Consider the following 26,441-nt stretch of genomic DNA (forward strand, 5'->3'; position numbering starts at 1 on the left):
GTACAGTTTTTTATCTTGAATGGATGTTGAATTTTATCAGGTGCTTTTTCAGCATCAGTTGAAATAATCAAATGGTTTTTATCCTTCATTTTGTTGATATAATGTGTCACACTGATTTGCGTATGTTGAACCATCCTTGCATCCCTGGGATAAATCTCACTTGGTCACGATCTTTTTAATGTATTGTTGAATTCATTTTGTTAGTATTTCGTTGGGGATTTTTGCATCACTGTTCATCAGGGATACTGGCCTATAGTTTTCTTTTTTTTTGATGTGTCTTTGTCTGGTTTTGGTATCAGGGTAATACTGGCCTTGTAGAATGAGTTTGAAAGTATTCCCTCCTCCTCTGTTTTTTGGAATAGTTTGAGTAGGATTGGTATTCATTCTTTTTTAAATGTTTGCTAACATTCAGCACTGAAGCCATGAGGTTTTTTTTGGCTTTTCTTTTCTGGGAGACTTTATTTTGGCTTTGATCCCATTACTTGTTATTGGTTTGATCAGGTTTTGGATTTCTTCATGGTACAATCTTGGTAGGTTTTGTGTCTAGGAATTTATTCATTTTTTCTAGGGTTTTCCAATTTGTTGGTGTATAGTTACTCATAGTAGCCTCTAATGATCCTTTGAATTTCTGTAGTATTAATGTAATGTCTCTTTTCTCATGTTTGATTTTATTTATTTGGGTCTTCTCTTTTTTTCTTAGTCTGGCTAAAGGTTTGTCAACTTCATTTATCTTTTTTCAAAAACAAACTTTTGTTTCGTTAATCTCTTGTATTGTTTTCCTCATTTTAATTTATTTTTATTCTAATCATTATTATTTCTTTTCTTCCACTAACTTTGGGTTTGGTTTGATCTTGATTTTCTAGTTCTTTAAGATGCATTGTTAGACTGTTTATTTGAAATTTTTCTACTTTTTTGATATATGTACAACTATAAACTTACTCTTACTACTGCTTTTGATGTACTCCATAGGTTTTGCTGTTGTGTTTCTGTTATCATTTGTTTCAATAAATTTTTCAATTTCTTTCTTAGCGTCTTCATTGACTCACTGGTCATTCAGGAGCATGTTGTTTAATTTCCATGTATTTGCATAGTTCCAAAAATTTCCCTTGTTATTGCTATGTAGTTTTTTTATTCCACTGTGGTCAGAGAAGATACTTGATATTATTTCAATGTTTTGGATGTTTGGAAACTTGTTCTGTGGCCTAACATATGGTCTATCCTTGCAAATGGTCCATGTACTGAGGAAAAGAATGTGTATTCTTCAGTTGTTGGATGAAATGTTCTGTATGTATCTATTAGACCCATTTGGTCTGTAGTGCAGATTAAGTCTGGTGTTGATTTTCTGTCTGGATGACCTGTCAAATGCTGAAAGTTAGGTGTTGATGTCTCCAGGTATTACTGCATTGGGGGCCTATCTCTCTCTTTAGCGTTAATGATATTTACTTTATATATCTTGGTGCTCCAGTGTTGGGTACATAAATATTTACAATTGTTATATCCTCTTGCTGAATTGACCCCTTTATCATTATATAGTAACCTTCTTTGTCTCTTCTTATAGTTTTTGTCTTGAAATCTATTTTGTCTGATATAAATATAGTTACTCCTGCATTTTTTTGGCTGCGATTTGCATGGGCTATCTTTTTCCATCCCTTTATTTTCAGTCTATATGTGTCTTTATAGGTGAAGGGTGTTTCTTGTAAGCAACAGATCATTGGGTCTTGTTTTTATTTTGTTTTTAATCCATTTAGCCAGTGTATGTCTTTTGATTGGAGAGTTTAGTTATATTCAATTACTATGGATAAATAAGGATTTACTCTTGCTATTTTATTATTTGTTTTGTGGTCTTCTTTCTTTGCTTCCTGTCTTCCTTTTAGTGAAGGTGATTTTCTCTGGTGGTATGATTTAATTTCTTGCTTTCTATTTTTTGTGTATCTGTTGTAAGTTTTGTGTTTGAGGTTGCCATGAGGCTTGCAAATAGTATCCCATTATTGTAACCCATTATTTTAAGCTGATAACAACTTAACACTGCTAGCATAAACAAATAAGCAAAAAGAAAATAAATACAAACTCCACACCTTAACTTTGTCCCCCTGCTTAACTTTTTCCTTTTTTTCCCTATTTATATCTTATAGTACAGTCTATATCTTGAGAAGTTTTTGTAGTTTTGATTTATTTATTTATTTTTAAGATAGAGTTTTGCTCTTGTCACCCAGGCTGGAGTGCAGTGGTGCGATCTCAGCTCACTGCAACCTCCACCTCCTGGGTTCAAGTGATTCTCCTTGCCTTAGCCTCCTGAGTAATTGGGATTACAGGTGTCCACCACCATGCCTGGCTAATTTTTTGTATTTTTAGTAGAGACCGGGCGGGGAGGGGAGGTTTCGCCATGTTGAGCAGGCTGGTCTCGAATTTCTGACCTCAGGTGATTCACCTGCCTCGGCCTCCCAAAGTGTTGGGATTATGGGCATGAGCCACTGCGCCCAGCCCTGTAGTTATTATTTGTAATTGGTTCATCTTTTTGTCTTTCTGCTTAAGATATGAGTAGTTTACACACCACAGTGACAGTGTTATAATAGTCTGTGTTTTTTCTGTATTCTTACTATTACAAGTACATTTTGGAGTTTCAGATGATTTCTTATTGCTCCTTAATGTCCTTTCTGATTGAAGTACTCTCTTTAGCATTTCTTGTAGGACAGATCTGGTGTTGATAAAGTCCTTCAGCTTTTTTTTTTTTGTCTGAGAAAGTCTGTATTTCTCCTTCATGTTTGAAGGATATTTTTGCTGAATATCCTATTCTAGTGTAAATGATTTTTTCCTTCAGCACTTTAAATATGTCATGCCACTCTCCTGGCCTTTAAGACTTCTGCTGAAAAGTCTGCTGCCAAACATATTGGAGCTCCATTGTATGCAGTTAGTTTCTTGCTGCTTTTAGGATCCTTTCTTTATCCTTGATTTTTGGGAATTTGCTTATTAAATGCCTTGAGATAGTATTCTCTGAGTTAAATCTGCTGGATGTTCTATAACCTTCTGGTACTTAGGTATTGCTATCTTGCTCTAGCTTTTGGAAGTTATCTGCTGTTACCCTTTGAATAAACTACCCCTATTTTTCCTCTCCTTCCTCTTTAAGGCCAATAACTCTTAGATTTGTTCTTTTGAGACTATTTTCTAGATCTTGTAGGTGTATTTCATTCTTTTTCATTCTTTTTTTCTTTTGTCTCCTCTGATATATTTTCAAAAATCCTGTCTTCAAGCTCACTAATTATTTCTGCTGCTTAATTCTGCTATTAAGAGACTCTGATGTGTTCTTCAGTATGTCAATTGTGTTTTTCAACTCTGGAATTTCTTTTTGAATCTTTTAAATTATTGCAATCTCTGTTACATTTATCTGATAGAATGCCAAATTCCTGTCGGTGCTATCTTGAATTTCTTTGAGTTTCCTCAAAACAGTGATTTTGAATGTTCTATTTGAAAGGTCACATATTTCTGTCTCTCCAGGATTGGTCTCTGTTGCCCAATTTAGTTTGTTTGGTGAAGTCATGTTTTCCTGGATTGTCTTGATGCTTGTGTATGTTTGTCAGTATCTGGGCTTTGAAGATTTAAGTATTTATTGCAGTTTTTGAAATCTGGGCTTGTTTGTACCCATCCTTCTTAGGAAGACTTTCCAGGTATTCAAAGGTATTTGGGTGTTGTCATCCAAGTTTTTTGTCACTGCAGCTGTATCTGCATTAGAGGACACCCAAAGCCCAGTAACTTTGTGGTTCTTATAGACTTGTAGAGGTACCACCTTGGTGGTCTTGTATAAGATATGGAAGAATTCTGTGCATCACAGGCAGAGACTCTTGTTCTCTTTCCTAACTTTCTCCAAAACAAACTGAGTTGCTGTCTATGCTGAGCTGTCTGGAGCTGGGGGAGAGGTGACACAAGCAACTGTGTGGCCACCACCACTGGGACTTCTCTGGTCAGAACTGAAGCCACCACAGCTCTGGGTCTTGCCCAAGGCCTGTTGTAACCGCTACCTGGCTACTGCCTATGTTTGCTCAAGGCCCTAGGGCTGTATAATCAGCAGGTGGGGAAGCCAGCCAGGCTTATGTCCTTCCCCTCAGACACAAGGTGAGTTCCCTGGGGCCCCAGGTGGGTCCAGAGATGCTGTCCAGAAATCAGGGCCTGGAGTTGGAAACCTTAGAAATCTATTCTACTGTGGCTGAACTGGCATTCAAACCATGGGACAAAGTCCCTTCACTCTTCCCTCTCCTTTTCCCAGGCAGAGGATTCCCTCCTGTGTCCACCAGCACCACAGGCCCACAAGAAGCACTGGCAGGCTACCGCCCATATTCACTTAAGGCCGGGGTTCTTCAGTCAGCTTGTGGTGAACGCTGGCAGGTTTGAGACTCACCCTTCAGGGCAGTGGGGTCCCTTGTGGGCCTGGGTAGGTCCAGAAATGCCATCCAGTTCTCCTGGAATTGGAGACTTGAAGGGCCTGCTTGGTGCTCTGCCCCACTGTGCTTAGCTAGTGCCTAAGCTGCAAGACAAAGTCCTCTTTACTCTTCTCTCTGCTTTTCTCAAGCAGAAAGAATCTCTCCTCGTAGCCAGCACAGCTGTGAAAGTGCCGAGTCACACCTGACCACAGCTGGGTGAGCATGTCTCAGTCTCACCCAAGGCTCATGGCATGGATTGCTTGGTTACCGCTGCTGATGATGCAGGGCCCAGGGCTCTTTAGTCAGAAGAACAAGAATCCTGTCACAACTGTATCCTTCCCTTAAGGCAGCAGGTTACTTTCTGGCCCAGGGTGTGTCTAGAAATGTCTGGCAGCTAGGGCCTGCAGTGGGGGCCTCCCAACTCTGCCTGTTGCCCTATCCTGCTGTGGCCGAGCTGGCATTCTGGTTACAGTACAAAGTCCTTTTTCCTCTTCCTTCTCCTCTCAAGCAGAAGGAAGGGATCTCTTTTGGAGCTGCATGCTGTGCTGGTTGGAGGTGGGGGAGGGTTGGAGCCAGCACTCCCTTTGCCACCCTGGCTGGTGTCTCAGTAGGTCATGTACCCACCCCCCAAATCCACTGGCTTTGAGCCCAGCAAAGCTCTAGGAATTGCCTAGGAGCTGCAGTCCTCGTGGCCTAGACTGCCTTTCTAGTTTATTTAGAACACCAAAGCACTTTAGCCCATGGTGACGAGGCTTGCCAAAACTCAGTTCTGACCACTGGGATGGGTGATTCTCCTCTGGCTAGGGCTGGTCTAGCCACTAGCTGGTCTCAGCCACTGGGCGCTGGCTGAGTTCTGCCCAGTGTTGGCAGCACTGAGTTCCAATGCAAAATCCCACAGTTGCTGTGCCCTCCCTCCCACAGCACACAGCTTTTCCCTCTGTGCCACATGGCTGCTGCCCAGAGATAGGGGAGGGGTGGTGTTGGCAATTCAACACCGCCTTTCCTACCCTCTTCAGTGCCTCTTTCAGCAAAATGAGGTGAAAACCAGGTACTGTGATTGCTCACCTGATTTTTGGTTCTAATGAAGGTGCTTTTTTGTAGAGATAGTTGTTTACTTTGGTGTTCCTGCGGGGAGGACAATCACGGGAGGCTTCCATTCAGCCATCTTGCTCTGCTCCTGGTCCTTTAACTTTTATTTAGGAGTTTCTCAAGGAGAAAGATTTGAGGAGCCATGTCTTTCTTGGAAAAAAAGGAAGTTTGAACTGGGCTTCCTTCCTGCCTGATCAATTTCCCGACGGCTAGCAGAGGGTTTGAAGATCATCCCATTTGTCTTTGTGCTTTACTCAGCACTGGAATCATTATTTTTAGTAAACCGTTTGTGCCTAACAATGAAGACTTCTGTCCACATGTACTTGGAGAACATGAGTTTCCTGATTCTGGTCCTGTCGCTGATTCTCTTTTTGCTGTGTTTCTCCTTCCAGGGCAGGTGTAAGTGGTCCCAATAAACCAGGGCATCCCAAGGTCTGGGGTGGGAGGGGCTGGCAGTGCCTCTTTATGCTGGTCTCCTGGTATTGGCAAGTGGAGGCATTTTTAGGCCAAGTTCAGGGTGGTAAACTTCAGGCTCATTTTAAAAATCAAAACAATTTGTGGTAGAAACAGAGGGAGGGTGTAAGGAATAACATAATAAATGCTACTATGCCACCTCCTAACCAGCTTACCCAAAGATCTTTTTCTTTAAACCAAGATACAGGGGCACCTTTTCCTACCTTCACAACCCAGTATTTCTTTGATTAGCAAAATGGGATCGTTATTACCGTGAGAACTCAGTGAGAGAATATAAACAGGGCATGTATAGTGGTGCCTGGCATGTGGCAAGTTCTCACTCATTGTGGCTATTAGTGTTACCACTCTACGCCAATAAGTATAGAGCCTGGCTAGCAAACCTGGCAAGCGCCAGAGCTCCCAGGGAGGGAAGGTGTGATGCAGCTTGCTGAGAGCCAGACAGGGAGCTGCGGAGCTGCAGGAGGGAGACGAAGTCCTTGGAGTTTCTGACGTGCAGCATGATGTTCTGCCTGAGCTCTTGTTTTCCTCTCCCATGGAGGAGGTAGGCACCTGTACAGTCACCATTCTGAACTCCACCGTGGAGCGACTGACGCCTTCAGTGAAAGTCGGTGGGGCTCTGGTTCTTGCCTATAGCAGCAACCTGTGTTCCCCAAAATAAGTGCTGATCCAGACGTGTAGCTGGGCTATGGAGAAGTCTGCAAAGCACAAAGGCTGTTCTTTGTACATGTTTTGTTTGTGGCAGGAGATGTTGATTTGATTCTTAAGTAAAGACGTATGGAGCCCTTAAGCAATGTCAGTAAGACCTTCGTGGGCCTTGTCCTGGTCCCCATGTTCTCTATGGGAAGCAAAGCTGTCAAACTCAAGGCCCCACCAAATCCACTCTTTTTAAAAGATGTCTTTCCTGAAACCCTCAGGCCACACTCATCTCTGTGCTATCTGAAATTCTGCCAGTTTATTATTTTTTTTCTAAATTATTTGGTCTCCTGGTCTTGGTTTTAGTGAGTCCCTGGAAGCTTGTCTGACTTCTGTTGCTTCCTTTCACAGTGTAAAGGTGGCTTCCTGTAGAGAAGGGTGTGCTGGGGATCCTTCAATACTTGTCCTTGGGAGTGGTTTTAGTCTTTTTACAGAAATCACCTTGTCTGATGAGCTTTATTTTTTATTGTTTTATTTTTTAATTTTTTTGAGACAGAGTCTCGCTCTGCTGTTGCCCAGGCTGGAGTGCAGTGGTGTGATCTCAGCTCGCTACCACCTCTGCTTCCCGGGTTCAAGCAATTCTCCTGCCTCAGCCTCCCAAGTAGCTGGGACTACAGGTATGCGGCACCATGCCCGGCTAATTTTTGCATTTTTAGTAGAGATGGGGTTTCACCATATTGGCCAGGCTGGTCTTGAACTCCTGACCTTGTGATCTGCCCATCTCGGCCTCCCAAAGTGCTGGGATTACAGGTGTGGGCCACTGTGCCTGGCCGAGCTTTCTTTTTTATTTTATTTTATTATTATTACTATTTTTTGAGACAGAGTCTCGCTCTGCCACCCAGGCTGGAGTGCAGTGGCGCGATCTCGGCTCACTGCAAGCTCTGCCTCTCGGGTTCATGCCATTCTCCTGCCTCAGCCTCCCAAGTAGCTGAGACTACAGGCGCCCGCCACCACGCCCGGCTAATTTTTTGTATTTTTTTAGTAGAGATGGGGTTTCAACATGTTAGCCAGGATGGTCTCGATCTCCTGACCTTGTGATTCGCCTGCCTCAGCCTCCCCAAGTGCTGGGATTACAGGCGCCGAGCTTTACTTTTAAAGGCAACTTCAGATCTTTTTGGAACTAGATAGGATTTAAGTCCTAAGAAGAGTCATTCAAGTACTATTTTCTTCTAAGACTGATAGGCATTATTGTATTTCTTCAAATCCAAGATGTCATCCATTGAAAGAGGCATCATTATTCTATGTACCATTGAGAACGAACACTGCCAATTAAACTGTGCCACCTATCAATTTTAAAACATCCTGATTTCAGAGATGTGAAAATATAAAGAAAAAAACATGTGTCTCAGAACTGATGAGCTGCAGTGTGTACAGTCAGGATGGCTGGGATGAGTCAGGAGTTAGAATTCAGGTGAGCAGATATTTGCTCCCCTTGGGCTGTTCATGCAGTGTCTGACACAGAGACTCAACTCATCACGGCACTTCTCATCTCCCTAAACCCTCCAACGAGCTGGTGGGTGAGGCATGAGTCCGGCTGGTTTAGCCAGGAATCTGAATATCAGACATGGCTCCTTCACCTTCTCTCCCACACCTTGTCTCTTACCAGTTGATTCCACCTCTTCAATATCAGCCTTACCTGTTCCCATTCCCCCAGTCTTATTATGACAGTTTCTCTGGGAAATGGTGCAGGCCTCCACCCACCATCTCTTACCTGCTTTCATCTCTCCCCTTGCAGTTGCTTCTCCACAGGGCAGCCAGTTGGATCCCCTCACTGCCCAGCCATGCCTTCTGTGTTCTCCCCTGTCCTAGGAGAATGCCCACAGGCTCCTCTGTGCAACAAAGCCATGCTTTCAATCTGTAGCCTCATCTCTCACTAGCTGCCCTCACATCCCCCAGGTCAGTCACTGAGCTTATTTCAGTTCCTGGGATTAATACTCCAGGCTCCTTCTACCTCCAATCCTTGTCTGACGTTCACTCCTCCTGTCTGCACAGACGCACGAAGGGCATGCACAGACTCACTCCTTCTGTGTCACCCAGTTAATTCCTCATGTTAGACCCCACTTCCTTCAGGAGCCACATCACCCCTGGTGGGATACGAACCACGCTGTAGGGTCAAGTGTGTCGGAAGTGCCTGCGTCTGTGTCTGTTTCCCTCCTGGAATGCGCCTGCCTCCTTTGTCGTGGGGTCTGGCGCAGTGCCTTCGGCACACTGAGCCCAGTTTGCTTGAAAGGATAATTGGTTTATCTTTATTCTACAACTGAGGAGCCTGAATGTGGAAATTAATTAGTTTGCCTGGATTCAGGATTTCAAACCAGGTTCACAAAACACATGATTTTTCCGATCCAACTTCTATGCACAGAGCTTGGAAACAGACACATGTTCCAAGGGCTTTGGCGTGAAGTCACTTCTCGGCATCAGCTGCGTTTCTTTATCATCTTCCAGGCTTGTTGCATCTCATCCACTGGTTGCAGTTAATCACTCGTCTGAAGGGCTGAACATCTACAGGTGCTCATTTTTCCCTTTTTCTTTCCACGGGTCGTCGTATGTGAGTAAGCTAAAGTATTAGAGACTATAATGTGGATAGAGGCGGAGCAGCCACAGTCTGCGGGTGACCTGGCCACTTTGGCAACAATGGGCAGTGAGTATTCTGCCCCAATTTTGCTTTTCCCAGCATTTTACAACCCTGAAGTCATCTTCATTACAGCCAAGTGAGAGAGAGAGAGAGAGAGGGAAAGAGCAGGGCTTATCTCACTGTGTTGGAAGTGGAGGCCCAGGGCACAGGAGTTGAGGTTTCAAGAGATTTCCTGCCCCCGGCTGTGGGCTGAGCATCTCTGATGTGTGGGAAGTTTCTGTTATGAAACGTGGTTGAAATGGGGACTGCTGGTAGGTGCTGGGGAGCCAGTGGGCGGCTGCGTTGGTTTCCAAGAGGATCCACTTCCTGACTCTGGGAAGATCACGTGGGATCGAGCAGAAAGACTGCCAGTTCTTTAACAATCAAGCATGCATTAAGCGCCTTCTGTATGCAGGGCCCAGGAAGGTTCAGGAGGGAGAGGCAGATGGGCGCAGAGCTTCGGGGGGTGGACAGTACTGAGCTGCATTCTCACCCAGCCCTTGGCTTCTGAGTTCTTCGTGCTTCTTGTTGCTTTGTGAAATAAGGATGACGGTCACTTCATATACCAGTTAGGGTGTCTGGTTGCAAAGAACATTTGTTATTATTGCACATAAGAAAACACCTCAAAGAGGGTGCATCCTGGTTGACTGAATGGTTAACGGCAGAAGGTCAGTTCAGTGGCTCCGTGGACCCCTGTGGCAGCCACCATCTGTTGCTTGTCCTGGCAGCCCAAGTTCTCTTGGTCCCTAAATGGCAGCCACATTGCAGACAAAAGATCCAGAGGCAGAAAAGTGGCCTCTTCTTTGTGTCCCTTTTTAAGAGGGAGAAAAGCTTGAGAACCCCTAACAGACTTTCCCCAGGTCTTATTGGCCAGAATTACCCCCTATTCCTGATGAGAAAAATGGAGTGACCAAGAATGGCCGAGAGACAAATCAAGACTCATTGGCAGGGCTGGGTGCATCCCGTCTCTTCCTCCCCTGTTACAGGCCCCTTAGCTCTGGAACAGTGCTGGGGACGGCAGCTAGTGGCACCCGCACTCGTAGTGAGGGAGAGTTTTGCAGCCTTCCCGGGACAGGATGCCGGGGACAGTGCCTGCAGAAGCAGCGTAGGTGTGGTTTGAGCGCTGCTCTCCTGCCTTGTTGTCAAAAAGCTTACAGACTTTAAAAGGGCGAATGGAGCTTCCCTTGGAGGGGAAATCGGCCGATGAAGGAGGCAATGGCGTGTGTGGTCCCGGATTTTAGGAGGCAGTTACTGAAATAAAACTCTTTGCCACCTCTGTAGAGTGGAGGTTATCAAGAGAGAAGCAGGCTTTCCCACTTAATGAAATGTCACGCAGGCAAAGCCAAGGAGTTTACAGGCAAAGTCTGTGGACCTTATTTTCCCACTCTACAGCTGGTCTGTGAACACACGTGTGATCCTTTGTAAACTGTAGTTTTAGCCAATAAATCAAAACCCTTGGGAGAAAATCCGGACTTTCTAAAGCCTTTATCATCAATACATATGTCCGTTTCTGTGGGTTGCTTAATATTCCTGCGGCAGCAGGCTGGCCGCCATCTTTTGACTCTCTGTCATGTCCCCATCTCTGTTTCTGGGGAGATGTTGAAACCAGCTCTGGCAGTACGGCACCATTTCCTCAGTCTGCATTTGTACCTTTCGCTTTTTGGTGTTCTTTAGAAGAGTGCAGTGGAAAAAGCACACTGGTCTCAGAGTGAGAAGATGCAGTTCCTGATTTTGGCACTGCCACTAACAGGCCATGTGGTTCAGGTGGGCCTGTTGCCTCTCTGGGGCGCATTCTTCACTAAGGAGCAGAGAACTGGGTTAGATCCAGGTGATCAGGGCCACCCACATTCCCACGTCCAAGAAGACGCTGCCACTTAATCACAGCTTTCTTCTTCCTTACTGTCTTCCAGCCCACACTCAGCCTTCGAATCCTTTTCCTACAGCCGGGCAGTAATAGCTGATGGATTAATCGAGGTGAAAATAAAGATAAAACTGATTTTCTGCCCAGAACTAGATAGTCCCCTTGGGTCCCTTCTAGTCTTATAATTTCTCCACAGCAGACTCAACAAAAGCTCCTGGTCCGTCATGATGTCCCCTAGGGTTTGGAGAACCTTGCCAGGCTCCCCAGGGTTTCCACTGGAAACTCTTCCTGGAGACCATTGTTATTATCAAGAGCCTTTGTGTAAGAGGACCCTGCTAGTGGTGGCTGCCTTGGCCTGTTCCCTGAGAAGCTTGCATCTGGCCTGGTGCCTGGAGCATAGCAGGACTCAGGTATTTGTGGAGGTGCATGAAGGAGAGTTGAAGTGTGGGGTCTGCATGACAAAGCTTGCCCTCCTGTGTCTCTGCAGGAGGCATCCCGGGGACCTCCTTTATGCTTTGGTAAAGAAACCTGCTTCCCTCCTTTTGGATAGCGTCAGACTTTTAAAAGTCATCTCTGGGTTTCTCCTCTGTGAGTTTGCATTTTGGCTCTTGAAAGCCTTAGAAGCAGAGAAAATAGAAATTAAAGCTTCAGGCTGGGAGAGGAGGTGGCTTCATTAGGGCTGGGCCTGGGGAGCTGATGGATGCTGGAAGAGCTGGAGCCTCCCTTCCTGCTGGGCTGCTCTGGTCCCCAGCAACCACGCTGGGCTCTGGGCCACGCTTCCCTCCCTCCATCACTGCCTGCTGCCTCCCAGCAGCTCCTGCCTGGTCTCCTTTTCCAGCCATCTCCCTTCCTGTATCATGTCGTTGCTGTCTTGAATGTTCCCACATCTTGTATCCAACTCCTGTCCTGTGTCCATGGAGCCATGCTTGTAATTGCTTTGAGGGTCCACTTCCTGGCTGAGGGCTCCCTTATAAAGCATCCTGAAAATTCTGGCCATTTCTTTGACCACCCTGGAAAGGGATCTTGACTTGCCTTCCCTGCCAGTAGTGGGAGGAAAAAAAACATTTACGGAGCACCTGCCATCTGCTGAGTAGAGCGTGGGTCATTTAATGCAGGAACTCCCTGAACGTCACCCTCAGAGCAAATTCTCAAGTTTACAGATGTGGAAACTAAGCTTCAGGACTGGAGCAGCAGCTCAGCTAGGAAGAGACTGTGTTAGTCTGTTTGCAGTATTATAAGGAAATACCTGAGACTGGGTGATTTATACAGAAGAGAGGTTTAATTGGCTCATGGCTCTGCAGGCTGTACAGGAAGCATAGTGCCAGCATCTGCTCTTGGTGAGGCCTCTAGAAGCTTCCAGTCATGGAAAAAGGTGAAAGAGGAGCAAACATGTCACATGGCAGGAGCAGGAGCAAGAAAGAGTGAGGGGGAAGGTACCACACTCTTAACCAGTGTGAACTCACAGTGAAAACTCACTCATTATTGTACGGCGGGCACCAAGCCTTTCATGAGGGATCCAACCCCGTGACCCAGACACCTCCCACCAGGGCCCCCCTCTAGCGCCAGGGATCACATTTCAACATGAAACGTAGAGGGGACAAACATTAAATTGGAGATAGCGCGGGGAACCGACTCCGGGCCAACTCCAGGTGTTTGTGTTATACCGACCTGCCAGGTATGGGCAGAAGGGCGGCCTCACAGTAGAAATGGCTGGGGGGTTCAGCAAGCCCCTGAGTGAGGAGCGGGCGTTCTTCTCGACTGAGTGTGCAGCCTCTTCCCCTGCCTCCAGACTTGTTCCTTCGGGGCTGGCCCTTTCTGTTGAGGATATACGCCTCTGCCTCGGTGGCGTCCTGTTCTTGCTTTCATATTCCCCCCCCGGCCCCCGCCTGGAAGAGCGAGGAGGCTACCCTTAGACAGATGTGTGAAGCAGACGAAGAACATCTGCTTGTTCATTTTCTCTTGGAAGAGCTTCTGCTCCATTTTCCCTGTCTTTGGGCATTGGCTCCTGGCCGGACTCGGGGAGAGGGTCTCATTCCAATCCTGCCCAGATTTATGTGATAAATCATTCGTTTATCCCCCAACTGGGTGGATAGCACAGGGCTAGGCACCAATAAAAACAGCAAGGTACTTTGTCCTTCAGGAGCTTACAGTCTGTCCAGAAGGCCTTTTTTTTAAATACAATTTTTTTTTGAACTGGGCAATCCATTCATGTAGTTTAAATGTCAAAAGGCCAAAAGAGAAAAGGTGAAAAGTCCCTCCTAGCCATCTCGTTCCCCACCCAAGAGGCGACCACTGCTAATAGCTTTCTGTGTCTCTAAAGCCATTCTGTCTGTGTTGCTCAGTGGCTCTCACAGGGCCCGAGAGGAAAGAAATCAGGACAAGTCGGGGAAGAACTGTCAAAGGGCACAGGGCGGCAGCCACGAGGAGAGTGAGATGGGCTTGGGGAGGACAGGCAGGCATGGATATTCTGATAAAGATTCCCAGAGGACTTGGGTATAACTTGCTTTTCCAGCCTTCATCTACTGGTCTGGTTAGATAGGCAAGATATTTACATAGCTAACCAGTATAGCAATACAAGAGTTAATGGAGATGAAGATTCAATTCGTAGTACAGCCCAAAGGTACCCTCACCCAGAGGAGGGAGACAGCAGCTATGGATGCTGTGGTCATGTGGGCCACTGTAAAAAGACCTGGGCTTCCCAGCTGTGACTTTGGTTACTGCCATCAACCTCTCTGAGGCTTTTTTTTTTTTTTTAACTCTTCTGAAACCCTCAATTGAGAGTTTTAAATGTTTTTGTTTCATGAACTCCATTAGCAGTTGAAGAAACCCATGGGACCTCTTTAAATGCATATAATAAAATATATCAGGTTATACAGTAAACAAATCGCATTGGAGTTTGGCTGGTTTCTGCACTAGGTGGGTGCAGGAGAGCCCTGTGGCATGGTGATTTCTGTTCTGAGGAGGGCCAGGTGACCTTGAACTGTTCTGGGTCTGCACCTGAGAACTCTGTCCCCAGGGGACACCGGCTCTCCCCCTGGGGCTGCTTGGGGCCTGGTGGAGTTGACTCAGGGAGGAGATGGGGAAGAATTCCCTCCGGAGACTGCTTTTTCAGAAAGTCAAACAATGCATTTTCCCTGACGTGTAGCTTCTCCTCTGTCCCCATGGGGCCTCTCCTAACTAAAGATGATTAAATTTGTCCAGCATTTGGTTTCCAAAAGGTGGCAGCACTGTCCTGGGAAACAGAATCCCAGTGACTTGGGTGGAAGTGTTTGCTGCTAGGTGGATGATGCCTGCGGTTCTCGCAGCCCTGCCTTGGTAGCCCAGGGAAGGATTCCCAGCGGCCTGCATGAGCTGTGGCTGTGTGACACTTACGTTTCTGGTCACCCGAATCCTGGCCTTGGAGACAGTTTCCGTCCCTGGGGGAGCTTCTGTTCCCACCCAGGGCTCTCCTGCGCCCACCTAGTTCAGAAACCAGCCAAACACAGCGCTGCAGTGGGTCCACCCCACAGAGGCCTTTTGAAGGCAGCGACTCAGCAAGCGTCTCAGGACTGCCCTGTCATCGGATATAGCAGGCAGTTGCCCGCCCACCTGCGTAGACGGCTGCCCCTCTCTTTTGGTGTTTGAGGTGGGGGTTCTGGAGGGAGGTGGGCATTTTAAGCAGTGGTCTAGGCTGAGCTTTTTCTTTTCGAACAATTTCACATTGGCTAGGAGCAGTGTCAGGTGTTCAGTGGACTCTGTGTAGGGCAGGTAGGAGGGCTGTGATTTCCAATCCAGCAGAGTCACATCCGACTCCGAAAGGCGGCAGTTGTGGGGTCGTCACCAGGCGGTGATGCGTCTGACGTGTGTCTAGCTGGGAGGAGCCCATAGCTGTAAGTGAGGGCACAGACAGACGTTCAAGGATCTGCTAGAAGATAGAATTTTGAGCAATAGAAGGAAGAGACCACTGGAAAGGGAACAGTATGTTCTGACTGGTGGTTACAATGGCTTTTATCTTTAAAGTCTTTGCCTGTGGGACCAAGGCATGCAATCCTTTAGGAAGATCGCATCTGCTATGCACCCTTTTTTGATCCAAGCTGCGGATCCTCCATTTCCCCCGTCTTCCGTGTCTTCTGTCTTTCACACGTGGATGCACAAATACATATGTACACATTCATTCAAGCAAATAGAGGGGAAAACCCCACAAGTTTTATTTACTCATTTATTCCAAAAATATTTCCTGAGCTCTTCCTATACACTAGGCACTGATCCTGGCCCTGAGATCTGCAGTCAATAGGATGGCACACTCGCCACCTCCATAGGGTTTATATTCTCCATGGGGGAGGCAGGCCATGAGCAGATGAAGGAATGAGCTAGAAAAATATCCGATGGAAATGTGGTCTCCAGAGAAGTGATCTCAGGGTGTGATAGCATGATGGGGGTGCAGGGAACGCTTCCCCGAGGAGGTGACCAGTGAGTCAGTGAAATGTGGCTGTCAGGGAACGCGTGCCGAGGCCTCGGGGTGGGCACACAACTGGCATTTTTAAGGCATAGTGAGAAGGCTGGAAGGTAAAGTCAACAGGGGGCAGGGCAGATCACACGGGGCCTGGGAGAGCAGTGGACATGGGATATAGCCATCCAAGGCTTTGAAGAAGGGAGTGATGTGGAAAAGTACCTCTGACTCAATTCAGTGCCCCATAATTCCCACGCAGGGCACACACTGTGGCTTTGTTTTGTGAGCCTCACAGAGGGACACGGGAAGGTGGGTGGAGCCAGCCAGTGTTTGTGTGGCATTTAACTCTGTGCTTGGCACACCCCAATGGCTCACTGCATGCGTCTCATCTAAACCCTGACGCAACCCCATGAGGAGGGGGGCCCTGTTACTAACAGTTCATCCACGAGGAAACCTAGGTACAGAGGTGGTTCTTCACTGGGCTTGCCCAGTGGGAGGGCAGAGCCGAGATCTGAACCCCAGCCCTGCAGGCTCCAAGGTCCCCGTTTCCCATTCCTTCCTGGAAATGGAGTCTCTGGGCAGCTTTGTGGTTGTTATCAGTCTATTTTTATCATGTGTGAGACACTGTTATAATTTGAATTTCCTTAACCAGTACTAAGATTGAACCCGTTTTTCCTACGTCTTATCTATTTTTTATTGTGGTAACATAGATGAGACAAACATTTACTGTTGTAACCATTTTTAAGTGTAAAATTCAGTGGCATTAAATATATTCACCCTGTTGTGCCGTCATCTCTACTCTCCACTTCTAGAACTTCTTCATCACCTCAAATAGGAACTCTGCAGCCATCAGGCAGTGACTCTCCTTCTCCCGCCCTGCAGCCCCGGTAAACTCCAATCTGCTTTCTGTCATTATGAATTTGCCTATTCCAGATATTTCATATGAGGAACCATACAATCAATATTGTTCATTTGTCCCTGGAGTATGCCACTTGGCATAATGTCTTCAAGGTTCACCCATGTTGCAGCAGATGTCAGAACTTCACTTCTGTGTTTTTTGAGACGGAGTTTCGCTCTTGTTGCCCAAGCTGGAGTGCAGTGGCATGATCTTGGCTCACCGCAACCTCCACCTCCCAGGTTCTAGCGATTCTCCTGCCTCAGCCTCCTGGGTAGCTGGGACTACAGGCATGCGCCACTACGCCTGGCTAATTTTGTATTTTTAGTAGAGACAGGGTTTCTCCATGTGGGTCAGGCTGGTCTCGAACTCCTGACCTCAGGTGATCTGCCTGCCTTTGCCTCCCAAAGTGCTGGGATTACAAGCATAAGCCACTGTGCCCGGCCCAACTTCATACTTTTTATGGCTATATGATACCTCATTATATGACTATAGCACATTTCGTTTCTCCATTCATCTGTTGACGGACATGCAAGTTGTTTCTACTCTGGGCAGGTGATTACACTGAGATGGGACTGTCCTAGCTACTCACGCCAGTTCCAGGGCTACTTTCTGAAGCCCAGAGAATCGGAATCTGTCTAGGATGGGTGACCCAGCACGTGTGTGGTCAGGGATGGGTGCTGAGCTTTTCAAGGTAATTAACCTCTTAAAAAAAATACCAGCATGGATACCATAATTTTTCTTGTGCTGTCACCAACTCTAATTTTGTTCTTTTCCTGTCCATTTCATAGAATCATAGCATTGAATGAGATCTCCAGAGAAGTTATTTCATCATTTGCTTCTAAGCATGAAATTACCTCCTGTAAATAAACATTTAGTCTGTTCTTGAAAGTTTGTAGAATTTTAAGTGGCTGGGTGGGAGCCCCAAATCTCTGCTGAGTGACTCTGGACAGGCCATGCATAACCAGCCTCAGTTTCCCCATGTGTAAAAAGACATCGAGCCCCTTCTAAGAGATGAAACATCTTTCCTAGACAGGTTAAGAAGTTTCCTCTTAGTTCAGATCTAATTTCCTTCTGGCTACTCGTACTTTAGGCCTATTCCTTTCTCCATGAGAAGCAATTGGTCACCATTCCTCCCATCATAATCCTGTGTTCCCTGAGCCACGGCTGTGATGTCTGACATCCCTCAGCTCTGATTAAAGAACAAAGTGGAGTTCCCAGGGCCTAAGGCACATGGATTCAGTTTCCTTCCTGGTTAGTTTTCTTTTCTTTTCCTTTTTTTTTTTTTTTTTTTGTTTTTGAGATGGAGTCTTGCTCTGTTGCCCTGGCTGGAGTGCAATGGCACGATCTCAGTTCATTGTAACCTCCGCCTCCCAGGTTCAAGTGATTCTTGTGCCTCAGCCTCCTGAGTAGCTAGGATTACAGGCGTGCACCACCACGCCTGGCTAATTTTTGTATTTTTGGCAGAGACAGGGTTTCACCATGTTGGCCAGGCTGGTCTCGAACTCCTGATCTCAAGTAATCTGCCTGCCTCAGCCTCCCAAAGTGCTGGGATTACAGATGTGAGCCACCGCACCTGGCCCTGGTTGATTTTCTTTTCTTCTCTTTGACAACGGGTGCTGCTGTTTGACTGAAAGCCCCCTTCCCTCTAGCATCTAGCCTGGGCCCCCAGAGGCCTGGCAGCTCTGAGGTGGCCTCAAGAGAGTTTGGTTTATGCCTTTCCAGGTGACCTGTCCCCTCTTTCATCACCAGGAAATCAGCAAAGCCTCGCTGTCACCTGCTCACTCCTCAGCTGCCTGCTGTGCAAGAGGAAATTTACACGACCCCAGTGTCCCCTGAGGCACTAGGCCACTCACAGCCATTTTTCTTTTTCAGAACAATAAATCTGAGAAACCCTGTGCTCCAGCAGGTGCTGGAGGGAAGGAATGAGGTCCTGTGTGTTTTGACACAGAAGATCATGACGGTGCAGAAGTGTGTGATCTCCGAGCACACGCAGGTCGAGGAGAAGTGTGGTGGCATCGTGGGCATCCAGACCAAGACGGTGCAGGTGCGTGCGGCTGGGCTGCCCTGTGGTCACGGCTGGGCAGTCATGGAGACCTTGGTCGGGGGCCTCTTTGGGTGGTGTCTTCATTAGTCAGGACTCTTTCTGTAGCAAGTTAACAGAAACCCAACTCACACTGGCTTAAACGAGCAAGAGTGTATTGGCTCATGTAGCTGAAACACTTGGGGAAATTGGCTCCAGTCACTGCTGGATCCAGGCCTTGAGGATATAGGGAGCCACCTTCCCTGGGTCGATCCCCTCTCGGATGGGCTGTCCCTACGGTGCTGGCAGCTCCAGGCTTGCTCCTGATTTGCTGCAACTCCAGGTGTGAGGGGGCCTAGGACCCAGTCTCACCAGACCACCCCGGGATGTGTTCATTCCTGAATCAGGGCAGGGCCGCAGGCATTCGAATGGGCCGGGCGGGCCCATGTCAGATGCTTTCCCTGTAGGCGGCAGATGTTTCCACCAAGAAAAATGGACACACAGGCACTGACCAGGCCAAATGCGAGAGAATCCCTAGAGCCTCTCAGAGCTGGGGCTCTCACACTGATTACTTGGAATTAGCTGCTGCAAATCCTTTGTGGGTTGAGTTAGGGCAGGTAAGATCTAGCTATCTCTACATAGATTCTTCTGGATTAAGGTTATTGACAGTCTTACCAAGCTGATCCATGAGCCAGTACTAAACTTCAATGGACTAGGTGGCTGTCAACCCCAAACTCTTTCTCCTCCAGCTTGCCATGGTGGCTGATATTTTCTTAGAGATTGACTTCTTGGGATGACTTTTGGCTTTTTCTAAGGAACCCTGAAAGTTGTATTTGGAAGGAGCTGGAGGTAGAGGTCTGGGGCCAGCACTCTTGCTGGGGTGGGGCTGGATAGCAGCAGCGAGGGAGGTGCCGATGGGAGATGGCTCAGGCTGGCCCTGCCGGTGCTCCTGCCACAGTCACTTCCTGCCAGAGTTTTGGAGCCTTTGAGAGTCAGGAGGCCGGCTGCCATTTCCCCACCCAAAGCAACACACTCTGACCAGGATCAAGTTGCTAAGAAAAGTTCTCTGATTGCCAGTGTTTGGGCAACAAATAGATTATCATCTTCCTCTCACCAGGACATCGTGGGAAGGGGTCCTGTTTGTGAGAGCGTTTAAAGGCGGGAGCTTTGGTGCCTGACTTCTTAGCATTTCCTGCCTCTCCTCCCTCCGGCCTCTCCCCACTTCCGTCTCTGTTCCTGGTTTTATCAGCACTGTGCACCATCTACAGGGGTCCGGAGTGATATGCATGGGGCAGGGGGCCCTCTCAGCTAGGTTCTCCCAGTCCAACTTTGCTACTGTTTAAGGTTTTCATTAGGATTTCAGTTGTTTCCATAATCTGTGATGGAGGGAACTGGGAGGTGATCTTATGTATTGTATGATCTTTGCACAGCACTGTAGACCTAACTTCACTGTATCCCACACTCTGGAATCTCGCTTTGATGCCACCAGGTTGGCCATTTACTTGGGAATATGTGTAGTGATGCCAACAAAGATTGAATCCCCCATCCCCCATGCTGGCTGGCTCCTCTGTTCCACTCAGTTCTGTGGACATTGCTCAGCATCTGTTATGTGCAAGACATGAGGCTGGCTGCAGTGGGGAACAGAGCAGCAGGGAGAGCCCAAGTGCACAGGTGGGAGTGTGTGCGCTTTTGCCCACAGGTGTCAGCGACGGAGGATGGGAATGTCACCAAGGACTCCAGCGTGGTGCTGGAGATCCCAGCTGCCACCACCATTGCCTACGGTGTCATTGAGTTATACGTGAAACTGGACGGCCAGTTCGGTGAGTACCACCTCCTGTGGTGCTGAGGGATCCCCAGCGGAGGGACTCGACTGCTTTGCAGAGGACTCGACTGCTTTGGAGACTGTGGGAAGAGAGGGAAAGAGGTCTGAAGAGGACAGACTGTCCCATGACATGGTCCCTGGACATGTGGGCTGTGCTGGGGGAGAGGCGTGGGGAGGGATGCCTGGAGCAATGCCACCCTCTCCCCCAGCATTGGTGTGGGGTGAGTTCCCCCAGCATGGTAGAGGGCTGGGCTGTGCCCTCTGGGCATCAACCCTCGTGCCATGATGTCCTATGAGGTCTCAGGCAAGTTGCTGAATCTTGCTGAGTCTTGGCTTCCCCGTCCCTGGAAGGCGAAGGGCATTTCTTCACAGGGCTGTGTGAAGATTTAATGAGATGAGGCCTATGAAGCTCCTGGCACAGTGGCCATTTATTAACTCCTCCACCTTTGCTATTAATAGCATTATCACCATTATTGTCATCCCACCTCCTTTCCCCAAGTACGAAGCCAGACATGCTGAACTTGACTTTCCTCTGCTGATCACGAGTGTGTTCAAAGCGCGGAGACCCTGCCGTTGTCAGGGAAGAAATTCCAAGCTTTGGTTCAGTGAGTGTCTGCTCATTTTAGGTGCTCACAGCCCCTTCCCTCCTCATGTTCCCAATGAGAAGAGGTTGTGTTCACTCATGAAAGCAGTGTGACCGCTCCTTAGGGACATAAGTGGGTAAATGTAACATAATAAATCGTGAAGTTTTTTAGGTATGACAATGGTATTATAGTTATATTTATAAAAATGAGTCATCCTGTCTTTGAGAGATGTACACTGAAACATTCACGAATGAAATAGTAAGATGTCTGTGGTTTGCTTCAAAAATAATATGAGTGGAGCATAAAGGGTGTGAGCGTGGGCAGCTGCTGAGGGAAGGAGGCGTGGCTGAGAGGGGACAGTGGCTGAAGCTGGCCGATGGGCACATGCTGGTTCACGCTCCTCCTCTCTATTCCTATGCAGTTTGACATTTTCTGTAACAGCAGTTTTTAAAAGTGCCGTGATAGACCATGCACATGCCTGCTGCTGCCTCCCACTCCTCCCCCATTTGTGGAAGGGGGGGCAGTCTCCCGTGAGACAGCTCCTGCCCTCGCTAAGCCCACATGAGTCACGATGCCGTTCAGCGACCACTAGAGGGACCCGAACAGAACGCTTAGTGTCCTCCTGTGCTGCTGTCCACAAGCTGAAGGGTGTTTGAGGATCCCTAGGAGAAACAGGCGAGGCACAGAAGGAGTGCACGGAGCCTCCCTCTCTCATTCTGCAAATGAAGCAGCCTGCATTTTAGGGTAGTGAAATGATTTATCTGAGGTGACAGAAAGAGAAAGTGTCAGTTTGAAGCAATTGGTCAAAGAGGTCGGTCAGGGACCAAGAAATGCTGAGAATACCTTCCTTGAGGCCCATAGTTCCAAATTTGTGTCCTCTGGGGCATTTTCCTTATTATTGTCATCTTACTCTTTCTCTTTGAAAAGACTTGTCTTCCAAAAAAATTGCATCATGAAGATGATCAAATTGTTATTCTAGTCTCTGTTATCTGTGTGTGGTAAGTAGGGTCACCACCTGCACTTTTGGGGTTCTAGTCCCCCTACGTCTGCCTTTGTGGTCCTGTTCAGTCTTACTGATGGCCAGCGGTGAATGTGTCACTTCCCCGTAGCTTACTGAGGTATGATTGACACACAAAAACTATGTATGTTTAAGATGTCCAAGCGATGATTCAATAGACATGGACATTGTGACGGGATTACTACTGAGTCAAGCTAATGAACACATCCATCACCCAGCATAGTTACCCTTTGCATGTGTGTGGTGAGGACACTTATTGTCCACCCTCTCAGCAAGTCTCAAGTAAACACTGCAGTACTATTGGCTACAATCACCATGCTAGATCCCCAGAACTTACCAGCTTACAACTGGAGGTTTGCATGCTTTGACATCTCCCCATTTCTCCCAGAGCCTAGTGCCTGGCAACCACCATTCTATCCCCTGCTTCTGTGAGTTCAGCTTTTTTCAGTTCCATGTACAAGACCATGTAGTATGCGTCTTTCTGTGCCTGGGTGATTTCACTTAGCATACTGTCCTCCGGGTTCATCCAGGTTGGCACAAATGACAGGCTTTCCTTCTTTTTCGTGGCCAAAGAGTATTCCATTGTGCCAATACATCCTTTTCTTTATCTATTCATCCATCAACAGGCAGTTATGTTATTTCTGTATCTTGGCTATAGTGAAGGATGTGTCACTTCTGTAAGGCCTTCTGAAATCTTGGCACACACCTGAGGATGCCCATGAATGCTCTGCGGACCCTTCGGTGGCGGGGACCCAGACCTGGGCTGCCACTCTAGGCGGTGGTCCCCATGCCAGCTTCCTCCTGTTTGTCCCAGGAGGTGACCAGACCCTGCCCTGACGCAGCTCTGTCGGGGTGGCCTTTCTTTCTCAGATGGGGTTTGAAAGACACACAGCCTTGTCTGGCAGGGCTCTCCTGTTCGCATTTCAATTTCAGGCTTTTATCTTTTCCAGCTTCCGTTGTCTTTGAAAATAAACTCCTCTTTGTGCTGCTGAGAAGAGGTACCCGGGGGATATCTCGGCCTTCCCTTGGCTCCTTCCCTGCTCTGGCCTAGGAGGCAGCTCCGTGGCTCCTTCCCAAGACAGCTTGGTGGTCAGGCCATCGTTCTGGGTGACTCACTGCCTGATTTTAAACCAGTTCTGCTATTTCTTTTCTTTTTTTGCCCATCTATTTCCTGTTGCTTTTGCTACAGAATGTTCTGATACAGCTTCATAGACATAAACCTGCAGTGCTTGGAAGGGCCCTTGAGAAGACATGCCTGCCCTCTCTCCCTACCTTCCTGGTGGGATTGCATTTGACAGGGATCCTGGTTGTCTTTTGAAAACTCGAAGGGAGGCAGACTCCATCTGCATCCTGGCCAGGTGCTTCAGCCATACCAGCTGCAACGAGACCCCTTCCTTCACCCACATCTCCCCTCTCGGGAGACACTTACGCCCAATCAGAAACACCCTTTCATCCTCTTGACCTTCCGCCTTGCATTTTTATACATCTTGGCATTTGCTGGTGTCCTTCAGCACCAACTTCCAATTGAATGCCTTGTGGGCATGAACCTGTGTTTCCCACGCTGCACCTGAATCTGTGCACATCTCCCCACTGGCCCTAACACCATCTCCTTGCTTCCCCACCTCGCTTTCCTTAAAGACAGGGCCTTGCTCTGTGACCGAGGCTAGAGTGCAGTGGCGGGATAATAGCTCACTGCAACCTTGAACTCTGGGCTCAAGCAGTTCTCCCACTTTGGCCTCCCAAGCAGCCAGGACTACAGGGGCTTTGCCACAGACTCGCAACTGGCTACTCTGATTATTTCCTGTTTCATCCTAGCAGTGTAGCTAATGGGATTGTTTTAAAATTGATCACTTCACTCACCTGCTCAGAGACCCTTCTGCGGCTCTCTGTCCTAAGAATGCAGTCTGCACCATGTCACACCTTATGGGCCAGCCCAGCATGGGTCTCATGCCTTCCCTCTGGTCACAGCGCCACTTGCCCCGTGATCTCACTGAGGTCTGGGGCATGCCACGCCCTCTCCCACCCCCAGGCCTGCTGCGCCTCTCTCTGGGCATGCTCTCTGCCTCTTTTGCTCCTGCCCAACCATCAGATGGCTTTTCTGGTTCTCCTTCCCTGTGATGGGGTTCAGGACATGCAACCCTAAGATATTTTAAAGTGAAGGAATTTGAAAAGATGACAGAAGCAGGAAGGTCACTGTGACCTTCCCCTCACCCTTCTCCCTGTAGCAGGTCATGAAACTTCGGAAGGGTTTTCCAACCTTCCCCTGACACAGGTTACAGACCCTCAGCGGAGAGGTGCCCTCCCTCTGCCTGGAGGAAAGAAGCAGCCGTGTCTCCAGACACAGGACACAGAGAGGTGAAGAGACAGGCCTTGTTGAGTTCCCAGATGAATGGCCTTTCCATCATATGCTCTGCCCTGCCACATTTCTCCACCACTGTCCCTCAAACCTAGCATAAAAGTACTCAGCTTTAACTATTTCTTCACATGTTCATTTCTTATGAAGGCTTCCATGTCATGTAAAACTGCTATTCAGTAAACTTGCATGCTTTTCTCGATTTTTTTTTTTTTGTTTTGAGACAGAGTTGCACTCTTGTTGCCCAGGCTGGAGTACAATGGCACGATCTTGGCTCACTGCAACCTCTGCCTTCTGGGTTCAAGCGCTTCTCCTGCCTCAGCCTCCCGAGTAGCTGGGATTACAGGCGCCCACCACGCCAGCTAATTTTGTATTTTTAGTAAAGACGGGTTTTCTCCATGTTAGTCAGGCTGGTCTCGAACTCCCAACCTCAGGTGATCCGCCTGCCTCGGGCTCCCAGTGTTGGGATTATAGGCATGAGCCACCGTGCCTGGCCTCTCTTGTTAATCTGTCTGTTGTGATAGCGACCTCAGTCTTGAACCTAGGGTGAGCAGAAGGGAAGACGTTTTTCCTCCCCTCCACCCGCTGGCCACTCTGGCCTCAGCCCTGGTCAACCCGTCCCCACTCTTAACCACACTCATCGTCAAGGCCTGGTTTGTAGTCCTTTGTATCTGTGGCTGTGAGCACAGGGCCTGGTATAGGGGATTTTAAAGAGTTACATTGTTGCATATTTGCTGGCTGGCTGGGCATGGATAGATGAAAAGAATGAATGAATTGGTAGCGTCCTCAGGAGCTGTGCATGGATGAAGGTGAGAGTGTGGTTGGCGCTGTGGATTCTTAAAATGCCAGTTGGTTCCATATTATTTTGGGGACCTGGCAGGGCTTCTGGCAGAATTTGAGGCTGTGTGAATGGTCAAGGCTCCTGCCCTCAGGAAACAAAGTTATGACTTAGGTGCTGGTTCACACTCTGCACCCCAGTGGCTAAGTGCAAAGTGTGGAGGAGCAGGGGCACCCTGAATGCTGGTGAGTGTGGGCCAGTTGGGTAAAGCCAGGGATTGTTTCCTTTGTCTTTAGATGGCCATTCTTCTTTTCTTTTCCATTCTATCTTTATGAGCATCATTAATGCCCACAAGCAAATGAAAATATGTGCTAATACTCATGCCTTCTACATTTCAGCAAATACAGTGCCCTGCCACATTTTTATTCCATAGCCTTTGCTTACGTACACAAGTTAGTAAATAGAATCATATAGAAAACCCTAATTCTTGAGCTCACTTACTGTTTCTGCTTAGTAAGGACATACTAAATTACATTTTTATCTACACCTTAGATACCTTAGCTGGGTTCTCAAATTTGGAAGTGTTTGAGAAAACATTTCTTTCCTTTTTTTTTTTTTTTTGAGACAGGGTCTCGCTCTGTTGCCCAGGCTGGAGTGTGGTGGTGCGATCTTGGCTCACTGCAACCTCCGCCTCCAGGTCTCAAGGGATCCTCCTACCTTAGCCTCCAGAGTAGCTAGGATTACAGGCGTGTGTGACCACGCCCAGCTTATTTTAAATTTTTTTGTAGAGACGGGGTCTCGCTATGTTGCTGCTCTCAAACTCCTGAGCTCAAGCAGTCTTCCTGCCTCAGCCTCCCAAAGTGTTGGCATTACAGGCATGAGCCACCATGCCTGGCCCTTTTTATTATTTAAAAAACTTTATTGCCTAGAGCGGTGGCTCACACCTGTAATCCCAGCACTTTGGGAGGCTAAGGCAGGTGGATCACTTGAGGTCAGCCTGGCCAACATAGTGAAACCCCGTCTCTACTAAAAATACAAAAATTAGCCAGGTGTGGTGGCAGGCGCCTATAATACCAGCTACTCGGGAGAGTGAGAGAGGAGAATCGCTTGGACCCAGGAAATGGAGATTGTAGTAAGCCGAGATTGCACCACTGCACTCCAGCCTGGATGACAGAGCAAGACTCCTCAAAAAAACAAAAAACCACCAAAACAAAAAAACCTTTTTATTATGGACATTTCCCACATGTTCAAAAGTAGAGATAATAAGGTAGTGAGCTCCCATGTGCCCACCATCCAGCTTCAGTGACTAGGGCAATTCATGTTTTAGCCATAACTTCACCATCTCCTTCCTCTCCTGCTGGATTATTTTGAAGCAAATCCTAGGCATTATATTGTTTCA

The 26,441-nt window shown here is 47.6% G+C and overlaps 1 protein-coding gene across 9 annotated transcripts in view; it reads left to right on the forward strand.

Moving 5' to 3' along the window:
• The window catches only part of GSDME (gasdermin E), a 60,110-nt gene that overhangs the window by 21,260 nt on the left and 12,409 nt on the right, over positions 1 to 26,441 (forward strand). For all 9 annotated transcript variants that reach the window (XM_001096213.5, XM_077998015.1, XM_001096330.4 and 6 more), the window contains 2 exons: positions 18,340 to 18,511; positions 20,187 to 20,307. In XM_001096213.5, the coding sequence (XP_001096213.2) occupies positions 18,340 to 18,511; positions 20,187 to 20,307 (293 nt within the window). The remainder of the gene's footprint in view (positions 1 to 18,339; positions 18,512 to 20,186; positions 20,308 to 26,441) is intronic.

This window comes from Macaca mulatta, chromosome 3, assembly GCF_049350105.2.
Source record: "Macaca mulatta isolate MMU2019108-1 chromosome 3, T2T-MMU8v2.0, whole genome shotgun sequence".
In the NCBI taxonomy this organism is placed as follows: domain Eukaryota; kingdom Metazoa; phylum Chordata; class Mammalia; order Primates; family Cercopithecidae; genus Macaca; species Macaca mulatta.